Raw genomic sequence first — 15,947 nt, forward strand, 5'->3', positions numbered from 1 at the left:
CTTCCGGCGCGGCGGTCGCAAGCGGAAGCGGCGGCGCGGACATGGCGTCGGGCGGCTCCCGCTCCCCGTCCCCAGCCGGACGCGTGCCCCCGCCCTTCCCCGAGCCCCGCGGCTCCAGCGGCGGCGATGGCGACGCGCCGGGGGGGGGCGACAGCGACTCGGAGGGCGAGGACATCTTCACCGGCACCGTGAGTGCGGGCAGGGGCAAGGGGGACGCGCCGGGGGCAGGCCCGGCCTGGGGCGGTTGTGAGGGGGTGACTCCGGCGCCGGGCCCTGCAGAGTGGCCCGGGCCCTGCAGGCAGCGGCGAGGGGGCCGCCGGGCTTGGTTAAAAGACGGGGAAAGCTCTGCGAACCTCCCCGGAGTGAAAGGGAGCAGGGGGTGTCGGTGTCCGTGGCTCTTGTTCCCGACCGGAGGCCCTGATCTCCTCCCTCCCCAGAGCACCTCAGGCGCCCTGGGTCACGGTCGAGGCAGTGCCCCAGGGTTGCAGTGGGCTGTGGGGCTGCGAAAGGGCTCCTGCCAGGCTGCTCCGCGCTTCCCCCCGTTATAAACCGCTTACAGCATGCCTGTCCTGCAGAGCCCAAGTGCCCCGAAGGAGCCCTTCAGGGTCAAGATGGCTCTGCACGGCGCTGGGGGAAGCTCCCTGCTTCTCGGTACCCACCTGGGTCAGTGTTGAGTGACTCCCAAGCAGGCTTCATCGCTGGTGTTTTGCTGTTAGTTGCACCTCCGGGGCTTTGCTGGGCAGTTGGTGAGGCTTCACAGCCCTGTCTGCCTTCCCCTGGCATCAGTTCTTGGCCCCTCAACATTCAGAGGGTGCTGGTGTGGCTGATGTGGTGTTTGCTGCCCTCAGTTTTGTGTTGGGTGATGAACCCCTCCGTGCAGTGAGGGTAAGAGGGCTGGGGACTTCTGACCTCCCTTGCTTGTGGTGAAGAGGCTCGTGAATACCTCAGTGACCTCTCTTGCCTTGTGCTGGCACAACTGCGATTGTAGGAAGGGTTGGTGGTACTTGTTCAGTGAAGCAGGTTGCTGTGGTGTTGTATGAATTCCCTGCTGAAGGTGGAGGTGTGAATGGTGAGATGTTTCAGCACCTTTTCTTTCTATTGTCTCCTGTGCACAAACCCATGTTGTTGAAGGCTGTTGGCATTAACCCATGCCAGCTGCGCCAGCATTTGCTCCAGTCAGTGATCAGCAGACAGGAGGGGATTTCAGACACTGGCTGGTGCTTTCCCAAGCTGAATCCCTCTCAGCCAGCTGCTGTGCAGCCAGAAGCTCTGCAGGCTGAGGCAGGTCAAGTTGACCCCTGCAAGGGCTGATACTGAGCTTCTGTTGGCCTTACCCAGGCTCTGTCCAGCCTGCTCCTGCCAGCAGGGCCTGAGATGGTGACTCTGGCAGGAGGCTCTCCAGACACCTGCCTGGTGCTGCCCTGGTGCCTGTGAGCTGTGCTCACGCAGAAGCAGGGCACAAGGCAGATCTGGGGAGATGTGGGTAGATTCTGCCCTGTGTGAGCTTGAGAGGATAAAGCTCTTTTTGAGACTTGGTCTCAAAAAGACTTGGTCTGGGCAAAGCAACAGTGAAAATACCATGGAAAAGTGCAGCCCTGGTGTTGCAAGAGGAAGATGCTGGTGTGTCTGGCTGGCATGGTCTTGAACTTCTCAGGACCTTTCTTTGTTGAAGACCTGGAAGATGTAGTAGGTGTTGCTGCTTTGCAGCCCCTGCAGATGAGCGCCAGCTGCCATGGGCTTTCATGCAAATAAAGTGTTCCTCTGCTGAAGCTGGAGCCTCTTGAGCTAAAGCAGCTTATCTGGTGTTTAGTATTGTTGAAGCAACTGTTATAACTAAGAGTTGGCTCTCCTGTGCGACCTCATGGCTTTGCTTGTCTGTCTGCCCTTGAGCATTAGCAAAACACTGTGGGAAGCAGGGGGCTGGTGAGGCCCATCCACCCGGCTGGCAGTGTCCAGGTGGCTTGGCAGCATTAGCCCTTGTACAATAGCCAGCAAAGAGGTGCTTGGGTCAGGCACAAGTGCTGAGCTGGACCTCATCTATTGATGAAGGTTGGATCCATGTGTGACCACAGTCTTCTGCAGGGATGCCCTCAAGGGTCAGCTCCCTGAGCCCTTGTTGTAAGCATCAGGCTGTTGCTGCAGGACCTAGTGAATTTCTGCCTGCACATGTGGTGGTTGGGGTGTGCTAAATCAACCCTCGGGGATGGCAGGGGGAGTGTTGTGAGCTGAGCTGGAAGGGGCTGTGCCTCTTTTGTAGTGGCAGATGGAGAAGTAGGAACAGTGTGGTGCATTCACAGGCCTAGGAGCTGAACTTAAGGCAGACTGAGAAGCTGTCCTGGTAGGAAAGCAGATAGCTTGTGTCTGCATGTGGGAGCTGGGGAGTCATTAGGGAAACTTCAGAGCCCACCCTGCCTTGTCTGTGTGGAGTGGGTTGGGTTTTTTTACCAGCTTGAAGAGCTGTAGAAGCAGAGGATCTGAATGAGACCTACAGGTGTCCCTAATGTGGGTCACTGGTGGTGGTAGCACTCTCATTGACTTGGGTGTGCTGAAGGTGCCTGGGGATGGGTCCGGGTGATGTGTTTGACATGGATGCCTCTGCTCCCCACTCTCTGTCACTAGCAGATGTAGTTATGTCCCAGCTTTCTTCTCCAGGAAAATACCCTAAAATATAGGAGCACTCACCATCTAATGTCACTGGTGGTTTATGTACTCAAAAGACTCGAGCCCACTCATTTATTCCTTCAGGAGTAGTGGGAACTGATGCTTCATTGCAGAAGGAAGTGCCAAAGGAGCCTGTTGGTTTGGACTCACTGCTGATAGTGCTCCATTTACTGGCTGTCAAAGACCTGCTCTGTTCTCTGCAGAGACATTTGAGAACAGCTCTTGCTGCCTGGTTCTTGCTTGTCTGCCTCCAAACCGAGGGAGGATTTGTGATGCTGGCTCCCATAGTGCTTGCTGCAGAAATAGCTCTACCTTCTGGTGTGGTGGACTGGTTGGTGTGCAGGCTTTTGAGTGGAGTTTCGCCTTGTTCCCATGCCTGCTTCCAGTAGCCAGGATTCCCCCCCCCCCCCCCCCCCCCCCCCCGGGCCAGTGAAGTTACGTGCCAAGGGGCTGTTTGCTGTGGCAGGATCAGCTGTGTGGTAAGTCCTGGCCCTGGGGCTCAGGGCTGGCTTGTCCCGGCCAAGCTGTACAAGGGGAGCATGAGCTTTGGATTGCAAAGCATGATGTGCAAGACTTGGTTGCAAAATACAGAGGGCCATGCCCGGCTTTGGTCCAGCTGTGAGTGGTGGTGTAGATGTTCTGGCCCCATGAAGGTGCCAGGGCAGTGGAGTATGTGAGCTCTGCTGGACCACATGGAAGGGGGCTGCTCCATTAAAGCAGGCCAGAACCAGCCCTCTGGGGAAGGGCAGCTCTGCTCATGGTAGTGGTTGAGCTGCCACACAAGTTAAGCTGCTGACAAGGCTTCTGTGGTCCCTGGTGTCTTGCCTTTGGCTCTGCTGCCAGCGACTGATGGCTTGGCTTTCCCAAGGGAAGGGATCTCCTGCTGGCAGTATGCTCACTACTCACTGTGGGTTAGCTCAGAGGCTCCTTAGTGCTGCCCACCTGCCTTGATGTAGCATTAGTGCTGGTGTGCACGTCACTGCCTGCAAGTGGCATGGCCGGGTGTGTTGTGGGTGTTCTGAACAGGAACACTCTGGTGCACTCAGCTGCCTGCTGCTCTTGACACCTGTAGTGGAAGGACTGGGGCTGTGGCTCTCTGCCTGTGGGCTGGCATGTCCCAATGACCTAGCACATCTCAGTGACCTGCTGGCTGCTCCTGCTCTGCTCAGCATCAGGGGGAAACTGGCTCTGAAGTTTGATGTGACTCTTGGTGTCCTTAATGGCAGGCATGCCTCAGTGCAGCCTTGCTGGCAGAGAGCATGGGTGGAAGGGAAGCAGTCTGATGTCCTCTCACTCTGCTCACACAGTAGTGACCCTGTGTGGCAGTGGCTAGGAAGGTGAGCTGTTTGCTCCTCCAGCTTCCATTCCTCAGTGTAAATAGCCTCTTGTCTATGTGCTTTTAATTCTCTTCCAGAGCAAGCCCATGGCTCCGAAAAGGGAATCTCTTCTCCCTGTGAGCAGCGCTTCCAAAGAGAATGGGGTTCGTGTAGAGCAAGATGATCAGGACTTGTTTGCCGGTGAGTCTGTATCTCTGGGTGTTTGATGGGGCTTTCTGAACTGTAAACCTGGGGAGATCTGCTTTTAAGTCTGGTATGTGGGTCATGGATATTTCTGGGCTATCTCGGGTCCTTATCTCCAGCTCGTGTTCCAGTCTGCTCTGGAAGCATTGAGCTCTGATGGTATTTTTGGGAAGGTCGGAGTAGCCTTTTCCAGGTCTCTGGCATAATCATGCAGTTGGATTAACTGTTTTGAAGCTGAAGAGGATTAAAAATGGGGTTTGATTTAGTTTTGTTGCCTAAGCTGTAAGGCGGTGAGTGTCTGTCAGAGTTAAAAGGCTTTTGTTCTCTACCTTCTCCTCCCTCTGTGCAGGTGGAGGAAGCATTTTCAGTAGAGACATGGCTGTTCCCAAGGAACAGGAAACAGAACACCCCTCAGCAGGGGAAAACAAGGAGGGTCAGGCTGTTCCCAACCCTGGCATGGTGGGACACCTCCAGCAGGGAGGTCAATTCTGGAGATACTTGCTAACAGGTGGAAGGCTATACTTCCTCTGGGTGGGGAAATGTCCTGGGAAGGAGCCAGCCTTCCAGGCTGGCCTGTGTGCCGTGTAGGAGCCAGCTTGGCTTTGGCTGTTAGAGTGTGCAGCTCCTCTAGCACACAGCAAGGAGGTGATGCCTGCCTCATTCCAGTTTATTGCATTAGCTTAATGTTCTCCAGCAGGATTGACCAAATACTCTTACTGGAATGGAGATGCACTAAGTTATGCTTTTCCCAGTGCTTACAGGTGGCATCCCTATAGATTTCTATTTTTTTTTTTCTAAATAAGACTGTTGTTACTCCCTAGATCTCATGCTTGTCTCTGATATATCAAAATTACCTTTTCAGAACTCCAAAGTAGAGAGGCTGACCTTTGCAAACTTGTCTTGACAGATGCCACTGTAGAGTTGTCTCTAGACAGCACGCAAAACAACCAGAAGAAGGAACTGGCCAAAGCATCCAATCCTGCCCCCTCATTAGAAGTAGCTGCAAGCTCTTCTAGAAACTCTCCAAAGAGCTATGAGGAGGTGAGAATTGCTCTGAGCTTTCCAACTTGCCCTGCTGGTTTCAGACTGTAATTGGCAGGAACCTGTCTGTTTACTTAGTTGTAAACATGCATCTTAAATGATGCAATCAATGTAATTGCTGTATTGGATGCCCTGGCTTGCATCTTGGGCCATCAGCCTGGGACTGATACTACTGAAGTGGGGTTCAGACCAGGCTGATGGCATTGTTGCTCATGTGGTGATGCAGAACTGCTTCCAAAGCTCACAGAGCAAGTGCCTGCTCCAGTCCTGAGGTTCTGAGCAGTGACTCTGACCTCTAGCACACTGTATTGCTAAAGATGGGGCAAATGGTGTGCCAACTCTCGTCCGTGTTTTTGAAAGAGTCTCGTGGGTGACATGAGAGTACAGGGTCTCTAAGCAGAGTTTGTAATCTGGTTGCCAAGCCCATTTAATCAAATGGTGCTTGGCCTAAATCTGGTTGTTTTTTTTTTTCTGTGGAGAGACTGAAACTATTTTGGAGACAAGGAAATTGCTCCTTTTCTGCCCCAAGCACCCCCAAGCTCAGGAAACTGGACTCTGCAGTACCATCAGTAGTGTCTCAGGTTGGCTACAGACTGGTTTAAGTGCAGGGCATGATGAAAAGACCCGTTCAGCCTTGGTCTGCCTGTTGCTATCCTGACTCTCCACCCCCCTGTGCCTGCACAGTACAACTTCTGCATAGGTTCAGTATCTGATGCTGTTTCAAGTGAGAACTGAAATTGTGATGTAGAAGAGCTTAAAGGGAACTCTCTTGCAAAGCGCTCAGGCTGGACTCTGGAGTTTCACCTTGGGGCTGAGCAGTTTGTACATCAGTCTGTGCAGACAGTGGTGTAGTAAAGCAAACCCAGTTTGAGATCCTTGAAATATGTAGCCTGGACACAAGTGAGAAGCTCCAGGACTTTAGAGTGGTCTTAGCCAGACAGAAAAGCCGAAGATGTCTTTGTAGCGTGACAAGCTCCCTATAATGTATGTGACTTCGTGGTTTGAAGCCTGACTTTCCAGCTTTAACTTGCTGTCTTCCTGTGTTTACTTCAAACAGCTGGAAGAAGAGGAGCAGGAGGACAAATTTGAGCTGACTGTAGGAGTGAGTGACCCAGAGAAAGTTGGTGAGTGCTGTCCTGCTGCACAGTGAGGCACAGTTAGAGAAGCCAAGCTTGGCAGTAGGACCAAATGCAGCTGTCGTCTCCACATGCCACAGCTCCAGCTTTTGAGCTGTGTCTGCAAGTGCAAACTTGATCCTGGAGTAGCTTCTCCAAAACTTCTTCCAACAGGTAGAAGAAATGAAGCTGCACAAAGCACGCAAATGCTCCTGAAACCAGGAGCAGGTTCCGGAAAGACAGGGACCTCAAAGGCAGTTTTTGGGAAGGTGAAATATGTTGCTTGCAGTAGCAGATCTTGGTGTCTGGAACTGTGGTGACCAACTTGACTTGACCTCCAGGCAGCACTGTCCTGTGTGCAGCTGGCAAGGGGGAGGCAAAATTGCCTTCACCTACATCTAGATGTCCTAAATTATTCTGTGCTCTGGCACCTTCCCTAGCAGCTGTGCTTGCCAGGGAAGCAGCTCTGGCTTCAAACTGAGATGCAAGAGGGTTTCTCTCTGAAAGTGGGGGTCAGAGGAACCTGGCCAGCTATGTGGCAGTCCCCGGGATGCAGAGAGCCCAGGGTAACATCTGATCCCAGCCAGTGGAGCAGCCTCACAAGTGGCAGTTTGCTCTCGCTCCATCTTGTGATCTCTGGAACTGGGAGGTACACTGACTTGTGAATCAGAGCTATCCTAAGGGCAGCAGCAGACCTCTGAGAGTGCCCTTCAGCTGAACTACCAGGTAAACAAGGGTATTTCTGTGTTAGCCGCAGAAAACTGCGTGTGATGTTTCCGAATCTAGCCACATGCAGCCAGGGGCTGCCTGAACCTGCACCCTCTCAATAGGCCGCTTCATGTGCTGCACAGCCACCGAATTGTTGTGTGCTGAGCAGATGTGTAGAGTCAGCCCAAACGCTGTCAGTGTAACAAGTCCCCGATTGTCAGTGTTGGCTGCCTTAGGAAGGAAAAGGAGGCCTCAGCAGTCAGGGTGGGGAAATGCCTAGCGGGCAGGAGTCCAGGTCCTGCAGTGAGATGCTGCCTGTGTGAGGATTCGGGGCTCTATCAGGCTGAAGATCAGAACCAGTGAGGCAGGCGAAGGCCAGGAGACTGCAGGAGCCTTGTGCTTTGCATTCAGATGATGCTGATCTTGTGATACTGATGCCTTGTTCCTGTTTTCCACAGGGGATGGTATGAATGCCTACGTAGCCTACAAAGTGTCAACACAGGTATGTCTAATTCATAGCACCTGACATGGGTGCCTTTATCTTCCCAAGGCAGCCAGACTGTCTGTTCTTAGGCAAGCCAGTGGTGACCTAAATACACCGGAGGTCTGAGCACCTTGTTACATGGATTCAGGAGTTGTAATCCACCCCTGGAGATCAAAGGATGAGCCTAGCTGAGAAATAGGGTTTTGAATCTATTTGAAAGGAGACTGTTTTTTACAGCTAGTTACCTCTTTGCTGTCCTGGCTGATACCGATGTTCATCACTGGGAGTGAGCAGCAGGAATGACATCTGTCTGGGAGAGCTCCAGGTGCTGGGGCTGTTGCTAAAGGTTCAGTGGTGATGGTAGTGTCAGATTAAGCCAACCTGAACTCAGCTCTCGCTGAAGAGCTGCTGGTGCTTCATGTCAGGACCTGCCATCCTGTGCTAGTCAAGAAATGGATCCTTCTGCAGCTGCTGCCCTCCTTGGAGCTTTGAGGTGCTGCTCTGAGCTCTGCGAAAGGTTGCTCCTAATGTCTGTACAGCAGCTGCTGGGCTGCAGGCATCCTGTGGTCTGAAGCTGATGGTGCATGAGGGGGACTTGTTAGTCTCTGGTCCTGCTCTCTAAATAGTCAAAAGCCACTGGTGTCCCCTGTAGTCTTAAGGTGAGCAAGTGTGACATGACAGCAGTCCCTGTTCCTGTGTGGAGCAGGGATGATGGGATTAGGCAATAGGCAGGGCTCACCCAGCAGCCTGTGGCTGCAGTAGTAGCTGCTCTATTGTTTAGTGGCATTAATACTGCTGCTTGGGCCAAGGAGAACTGCTAGGAGGTAAGCTGCTGAAAACCTAGGCTGAAGTTTGCTCTCTTCATTGCTCACACCTTGCAGAGCTCAAGCTGTCCTTCATTGCCAGAAGTGACAGCAGGTAGAGCAAGCAAGGCTGTGCATGCAGGGGCCAGCTTCCCTGGGTGAGTCTGACCCGAGTCCTGTCTCTTCCCCCAGACGAGCATGCCAATGTTCAGGAGCAAGCAGTTCTCAGTGAAAAGGAGGTTCAGTGATTTCCTGGGTCTCTATGAGAAGCTGTCTGAGAAGCATGCCCAGAATGGGTTCATCGTCCCTCCGCCGCCTGAGAAGAGTCTCATAGGTGAGTGGGGGAGCCGGTCCTTCCAATGGTGAGCTTTGTGCCTGAAGGCCAGACCTGCCTGCAGTCTCAGAGCTGAGAGGGAAGCTGCACAGCAGCCATGGGAAGCAGCTATGGAAAATAATCTGACTTCTGTGGTACAGACAAAGCTCTGGTTCCATACTTGGAGCTCTGAGCTTAAAGCCTCGTTTGGGTTTGCAGGTGCTTCCGCACCTGCTTGATGTAGAGTAAAGCCTTCTGCTCTGTGCTGTCCACTTGGGTGCAGCTGTAACCCTTCCAGTCTTGCCTGGCATTGCTTTGCCTCTCCTGCATGTCTACTTCTGCTAGCTGTTAGGTATAAACAGATTTTAAATTTCCAAGTAGCTCTTGCTGATGCAAGGTCTAATTCCTGTTGTAAAATGCCTCTCCTGCTGTCACCCTGATAGCCCGTAACTTGTGACAAACCATGCTACCTTGTGTGTCAAGTGTGAAGCAGCTCAGTAATTTGTGTCTTCCTTCTGTGCTAGGAATGACCAAAGTGAAAGTTGGGAAGGAAGATTCCTCCTCCGCAGAGTTCCTAGAGAAAAGACGGGCTGCTCTAGAGAGGTACAGACCCCAACAGCTTTTCCCTCCTGCCTGAGCCAAGCAAGGGACCTCTGAAAGGTCAGACTGGCTGCACATTCCCACTATGTGAGAAAAGCTTCTAGGCTTGGGGCACATTGGAAGCTGTTGAAGAGTTGCAGCTGCAGAGAGTTGCTTTGACTCTGTAAAACAATCTCCTGCTTCAAAAGCCTCTGCTGGTGTTTGGTCTAAATCTGGCCAAACTCCACTGACAATGCAGGGAGCAAACTGAGCTGTCTCAGGAGCCAAAAAATGTGAAGTAATTGTACGAACAGTGCAGAGCAGGTGAGAAACAACTTGATCTCTAGCTTGCACCTTGATTACACAGCCACAAGTGGCCTTTGCTCTGTGTTGCCTGTTGTAGTTAGTACTGGGGTGCTGATCCCCTCCAGCTGCAGCCTCTGAAAGATCTGTTCAAGCTGTTAAAGATGTAAGGCTGGATCTTGATCACTTGGCAGATCCAGTAAATTTCTCACTATAGGAACTATTAATCAAAGGTCTGGCAGGGCTGGTCTTGCAGGCTGGTCCCACTGAAGTCCACAGAGAGGTAGGACTCCTGGTGGGTGAAGGAGAGCAGCTCCCAGACTGCTGTTCCAGGTTGAACAAGCAGCGTGTTGTGACTCGTGGTGGCTTGGAGCCAGGTTTGTTACCACCAAAGTGACTCTTGGCATGTTCCTCTGCACAGGTACCTCCGGAGGGTGGTCAGCCACCCAACAATGCTGCAGGACCCAGACGTCCGGGAGTTCTTGGAAAAGGAGGAGGTCAGTAGTGCGCAATAATGTAGCTCCAAGTATCTTGGAAGTGCAGAAGAAACCGGTACATAACCAGTCAATGAGCCATGATGCTTCAAAGCTCAGTGAGAAGCAGCAAAACTCTGTAAGAGCTCTTAGCCAGCGATAGTGATAACAGATATGGTGGGTTGACCCTGACTGGATGCCATGTGCCCACCAAAGCTGCTGTCACTGCCCTCCTCAGCTGGACAGGGGAGAGAACATATAAAAGCTGGTGTGCTGAGCTGAGGACAGGGAGATAACTCAACATGGGCAGAACATATCCAACTTGAGGAAAATGAATTTATTGCCAATCAAATTGGAGCAGAATTATGAGCAGTAAAACCAGATCTTAAAGTGCCTTCCCCCCATCCCTCCCTTCTTCCCAGGTTTAACTTTACTCCTGAATTCTCTTTTTTTTTTCCCCCATAATGGTGCAGGGGAATGAAGAATAGGGGTTGTGATTAGTTCGCTGCATGTTGTCACTGCTGCCCCTTCCTCCCCAGGGAAGGACTCCTCACACTCTTCCCCCGCTTTAGAGTGGGGTCCTTCCTACAGGAGACAGGCCTCCATGAGCTTCTGCCCAGCCTTGGTGTCTGCAGAGTTCTCACAGATTCTCCTCTCTGGCTGCAGTTTCTGTTGCAGAGCAACTTTTCCACCTTAAATATATTATCATGCACTGCCAGTGTCACTGATGGGCTTGGCCTTGACCAGTGTTGGGTCTGTCTTGGAGCTGTTGGCATTGGCTCTATTGGACATGGGAGAAGCTTCCAGCAGCTTCTCACAGAAGCCACCCCTGCAGCCCCCTGCTACCAAACCCCTGCCATGCGATGTGAATACAACAGAACTTCCTTCTTGTCTGAGCACTGCACACTCACAAAGAGCTTCGGCCTTGTTTGCATCCATTGTGGTGGGGGTTTGTGTTGAGGGCACGGGTGGTCTTTGCTCTCTGAAACCCATGACAGCAGTGTAGCCTGCTCTTTGGAGATGAGGGGCGTCCTGATGCTCGGATGCTGTGGGAGAGCTGGCTTCCTGCTGAAACATGTGGCTGGTGTGGTGCCTGCTCCTCAGTGGGAAGTGTGACCATGCCCCATCTGCATGCCTGATGTGGAGAAGTCATTCTTCAAGAGGCTCAGCCTTGGAGGAGCCTTGGCCTGAGTGACTGCAGTGCTAATGCTGTGCTGGAGCTCTGGTGTAGGAGCAGGCATCATGGAAACACCTCACTTTGCTGCTGGGCAGCTTCAACTCTCCCTGGAAAGTAGTTGTGGTTGGTGTAGAATATTTCCCAGCTCTGCTACGTGCCTGTGTGCCTGTGGCAGCTCTTACAGCCCTCAGTTCAGTAGTGTGGCTGGTTCCTACAGATCTGTGTTACTTCAGCCAAGCAGAACAGGCAGACCCCGCATACAGTGTAACACTTAGGAGCTCCTCATCTGTTTGTAAACTACTCCAGTCCCGTTATTGGGAATGTTGTGTGGGCTTTGCCACTGCTGAGGCAGTGTCTGGCTGATCCTTTGCAGGAGCTGTGTGCAGAGAAGCCCTGTCCGTCAAGGGACCCACAAGGGAGAATGATGTGGTGGCTGCTGTCTAAGCTGTTTCTGTCTCCTGGCAAAGCAAACTATTTCTGTTTTTTTATAGCTACCAAGAGCAGTGGGGACCCAGGCCCTGAGTGGAGCAGGAATACTGAAGATGTTCAACAAAGCTACAGATGCTGTCAGTAAAATGACCATCAAGATGAATGAATCGGACATAGTAAGTGTTAGGACACCTCTGGGCTGTCCTTGTCCTCTCTCTGGAGCTGTGTGCCAGAGCGAGCTTTGGGTGGGAGATGCCAGGAAAGCCCCACAGCGGTGCCATGTGTGGGAATCAGCTCTTGGATTCGTTTCAGTGGTTTGAGGAGAAGCTGCAGGAGGTGGAGTGTGAGGACCAGCGGCTCCGGAAGCTGCACGCTGTGGTGGAGACACTGGTGAACCACAGGAAAGGTGACAAGCCCCCCTGCTTGAGCTGAAGCTTGGCCTGTAGCAGTTAAACCTGACCTGCACTGGTGTGCAGGTGTCCCAGGAGGCACTTCTGAGGAGATACCACAGAGCTGCCTTGTTAAGAACTCCCTGTCTCTTTATCATGGGAGATAAGTAGAACAGTAATCCCACCTCTTCTGCCCAGCCCTACCAGTTTAGGATGTTGGTGTCGGTGTGAGTGTCCTGCTGGATGAGGCTGCAGTAGCAAACCTGAGCAGAGCTGATGTTCCTACCAATTCCAAGCTGTCCTCTGGCAGGGAGTGGGGATGTTTTCTTCCCCTGCATGTTTTGGCTGACTTCTGCAAAGCTCTGCCTTGTCCTCCCACTCTGCTGCTTCCCTTCTCCTCCCTGGCTGGAGTTTCCCAGCCCTCCTCCCACTGTGCTGCAGGAGCTGCTGGCTCTGACGGAGATGGTGCTGGCTCTTCCAGCCCACATCTCCTGGGGCTACAGCAGAGCAGCTGCTAGGGCTGACCTCTAGGCTGGGGCTTGGCTTGCAGAGCACCTGAGGAAGTGAGGCCCTGTTGTTGACTCTTGTTTCCTTCACTAGAGCTAGCATTGAACACAGCCCAGTTTGCAAAGAGCCTGGCCATGCTGGGGAGCTCAGAGGACAACACAGCCCTGTCCCGGGCACTGTCCCAGCTGGCTGAGGTGGAAGAGAAGATTGAGCAGCTGCACCACGAACAGGCTAACAATGACTTCTTCCTCCTGGCTGAGCTCCTGGGAGACTACATCCGCCTGCTTTCGGTTGTAAGGGTGAGCACTCCTTTGGGGCAAGCCCTAGGCTCTGCTCCTGGTCCTGACCTTAGACTTTGGTGTGCCAGAGGGCAGCTAGCTGGTCTTCTGAATTCAAGCACAGGGCATGTCATGCTTCTGACCTATCCAGGCAGAGGGAAAACTTGCTGCTTGTCCAGCTGTGGATGTGTTGGAGTGGTTAGATTGGAAAAGTGAGGTAGGTGAGGCCTTACTGTGCTGCTGCTCTCCAGGGGGAGTTGTGCAGCAAGCTCATGGCTTGCAGGTGGCCTCAACCCTTCTGGAGGTGAAAACTCTGGCTACTGCAGAGGGGCTGAGCTGGTAACCTCTGATCTGAGTGTTGCAAATAGATTTGCTGGGGGAGAGTTTGAGTCTTTGAGCCTGCAGCCTGCCCAGTGTGCTGAGGGCTGAAAGAAACAGCTCCCAAGTGAGCTGGAGGCTGACTCCTTCCTGCCCCAAACATGTCCTGTGTCTCTGCAGTTGTTTCCAGAGGCTGCAGAGGCCAGAATGCAGCCTCATGAGTAGGCACAAGCCTCTTTGGTCTGCCAGCCTGTACTGGGAGGTGTGGTGGGTGCTCCAGAGCAGGGCCAAGACCTCCCGTAGTGCTGGAGGTGTAAGGCTGGGGTGTTCTGGTAAGGAGCCCTCAGACTTTACCTGCCTCGTGGCTGCTCTGTCCTTCTGACCAGGCTGTTGGGACACTGGGACACTGCTTTTGCTTTTCTAGCTCTTCCCCACAATCTGGCTGGATGCATTCAGATGCTTCATGGGGTTTTCCTTGCTTGGACTCGTGATTTGCAGGACTGCTTAAGGTCATCTGGCCTCCTGATGGGTGTCTGTGAGCTGCTGCTAGAGATCCAATGTGGGGTGGGCAGAGGCAGCCCCTCACTGCCCCTCATGGCAGGATTGAAGTGGGCCCCCAGCAGAGCTTGGGGCTGTGCCAGACATTGTGCTTGGGGTGCTGCCAGCTCATGGGTGGCCTCAGGCCTGTCCAGGCTTGCACTGGACCCTGCATGTGGCTGGAGCTCTTCAGTGGCTCCTGCCAAACCCTCGGGCTGGTGGGCAAACCCCTGTGTGGAGAGAGGCCCCAAAGCTGTTCCTGAGGCACAAGTTGGTTGATGTTGCACCTTATAGAGCAGTGCGTGTTCTGGCTCAGGTTGAGTTACACAGAGGAGAGCCCAGGACCTCGCTTGATGAAGCAGAGCTCAGTCCCTGCTCCTTCCTTGCAGGGAGCCTTTGACCAGCGCATGAAGACCTGGCAGCGGTGGCAGGATGCCCAGACCATGCTGCAGAAGAAGAGGGAGATGGAGGCCAGGCTGCTGTGGGCCAACAAACCCGACAAGCTGCAGCAGGCCAAGGATGAGATCACGGAGGTAGGGACTGGGGTGCTCTGGGTCTCTGCTCAGCTCCTTCCCTCTGTGCTCTGCCCCGGTGCTGAAGGGATGGGTAACTCTTGCCAAGTGTGCATCAAGAGATAAGCCAGCCTTGAGCAAGCCCTGCAGGAAGCCTCAGGAGGGGCTGCTTGTGTCCCACCTCCTGTGGTTTGCTCACAGCAAGCCAGGAAGCAGCTTGCTGCGAGGGTGAGGGCCAGGAACGCCGAGCTTTGCTCTGGCAGAGCCTCTCTCACAGTCATGAGTACAGAACTGCTTAGAGAGGGCAGCGAGAGGTTCTTCACGTCCCCTGCCCTGCAGACGGCCGCATGCTTCCTCTCTCTGCAGTGGGAGTCTCGTGTCACACAGTACGAAAGGGACTTCGAACGGATTTCTGCCGTCATCCGCAAGGAAGTGATACGGTTTGAGGTAGGTTTGGCCCCTGCTCTCAGCCTGCAGCCCTCCACCTGCCTGGCCTTGGTGTGCCTTGGCTGGGAACATGAGGCGAGGGTCCCTGGGCTCCTGACCCTGCTCCCAGCGCAGCGGTTGGCAGCGTCTGTAAATCTGGCCACATCCCGGTTGTGGCATCGCTGCTCCGGGCAGGGCTGGTGGCGTTTGGCCACGGGGAGGTTTCTGTGTGAGAAGCAGACCCTTTGAAATGAAGGTGGGTGCGCAGAGAGCCCCTGAGCCAAGAGGCTGTGACCGGAGAGGAGCTTCATGCTCGACATCTCAAACTCTTGGGCTGGTCTCTGTGGTGCCCCAGGAGGGACAGGGAAACCCTGGTGGTTTCTCCTTCCCCCTCAGAAGCTGGAGGGGTTTGTTTGGTGATGCATTTGGCCTTGCGCTGACTCCTTGTGCCTGTCTCTTGCAGAAAGAGAAATCCAAGGACTTCAGAAACCACGTCACAAAATACCTTGAGACGTTACTAAACTCTCAGCAGCAGGTGAGTGGGTTTTACCTCTTGAAGCTCAGCTCAGTGTGAACCCCACTGCGGGTGCATCCTGTCCCTGGGTGAGGGGAGGGATGAGCCCCCGTGGGCTGGAGCAGGGGCAGATACAAGCCTTGCACCCCCCTGGATGCCTCTGGGGAGGCTGTGCCCTGTGGAGGGGCTTCTCTTCCCCCACCCCATGCTTCTCAGCTCTCTCTCGGCTCGAGCTGTGCTGGCAAAACCCTGCAGGCTCCTGACTGTGCTGTCTCTCCTCTTGCAGCTGGTGAAGTACTGGGAAGCGTTCCTCCCCGAGGCCAAGGCCATTTCCTAACAGGAGCACAAGAGCAAGCCTGGGATTTGCCTTTTTTTTTGGTTGTTTTTTGTTTTTTTTTATATGCACTATACCTCTTCCTCTTTTACACGTGAACAAATCCTCGTTCAACACTCCGGAGCTGGTAGAGGTTTAACCCCTGGACAAGCAGCTTGCGAGCCAGTAACTCTTCTAACTGTATATTTTTCATTTAGCAACATATATTTTCTTACTGAAGAGAATCCAGTTTCCTGCTTTGAGACCAGACCTGCAGCAGGGGTGGAACATTCTGTGTGAAATGTATATTTTTCAGGCTGGGTTAGGACTCTAATGATTATCTTACCCTGCAGCGCTGTTAACTTCTGTAATAAAACTTCTATCAGGGCACACCGGCTCCGGGTGGTTGCGGCCGTGCCCGGGAGCCGTAACGGTGCCGCGGGAGGCGGGGATGCTCCCGCCGTGTTGTGACCTTGGGCGCTACCGCGGCTCCTGCTGCGGCTTTGGCCCCGCCGCGGCCGGGGCTGTTTTTAGGTCTGAGCTCAGC

At 53.6% G+C, this 15,947-nt stretch overlaps 1 protein-coding gene across 2 annotated transcripts; it reads left to right on the forward strand.

Annotated features, from left to right (window-relative positions):
• Positions 1–24: 24 nt before the first annotated feature.
• Positions 25–15,790, forward strand: SNX1 (sorting nexin 1). Of its 2 annotated transcripts, none has more exons than XM_061447392.1 (15): positions 25–188; positions 4,076–4,178; positions 5,089–5,222; positions 6,280–6,346; positions 7,504–7,547; positions 8,525–8,666; positions 9,170–9,248; positions 9,949–10,024; positions 11,669–11,782; positions 11,907–12,012; positions 12,596–12,801; positions 14,025–14,168; positions 14,514–14,594; positions 15,037–15,108; positions 15,374–15,790. In XM_061447392.1, exons 1-15 carry the CDS (start codon positions 42–44, stop codon positions 15,422–15,424), a joined length of 1,566 nt encoding a protein of 521 aa, XP_061303376.1. In that variant the 5' UTR covers positions 25–41; the 3' UTR covers positions 15,425–15,790. The 2 variants fall into 2 exon arrangements, with proteins under 2 accessions (XP_061303376.1, XP_061303377.1); XM_061447393.1 differs by having other exon boundaries at positions 11,919–12,012.
• Positions 15,791–15,947: the final 157 nt, after the last annotated feature.

Source organism: Pezoporus flaviventris, unplaced genomic scaffold (assembly GCF_033815535.1).
Source record: "Pezoporus flaviventris isolate CSIRO_AGI_PZ_B2104156 unplaced genomic scaffold, CSIRO_AGI_Pfla_v1 ptg000006l, whole genome shotgun sequence".
Taxonomy (NCBI): Eukaryota; Metazoa; Chordata; class Aves; order Psittaciformes; family Psittacidae; genus Pezoporus; species Pezoporus flaviventris.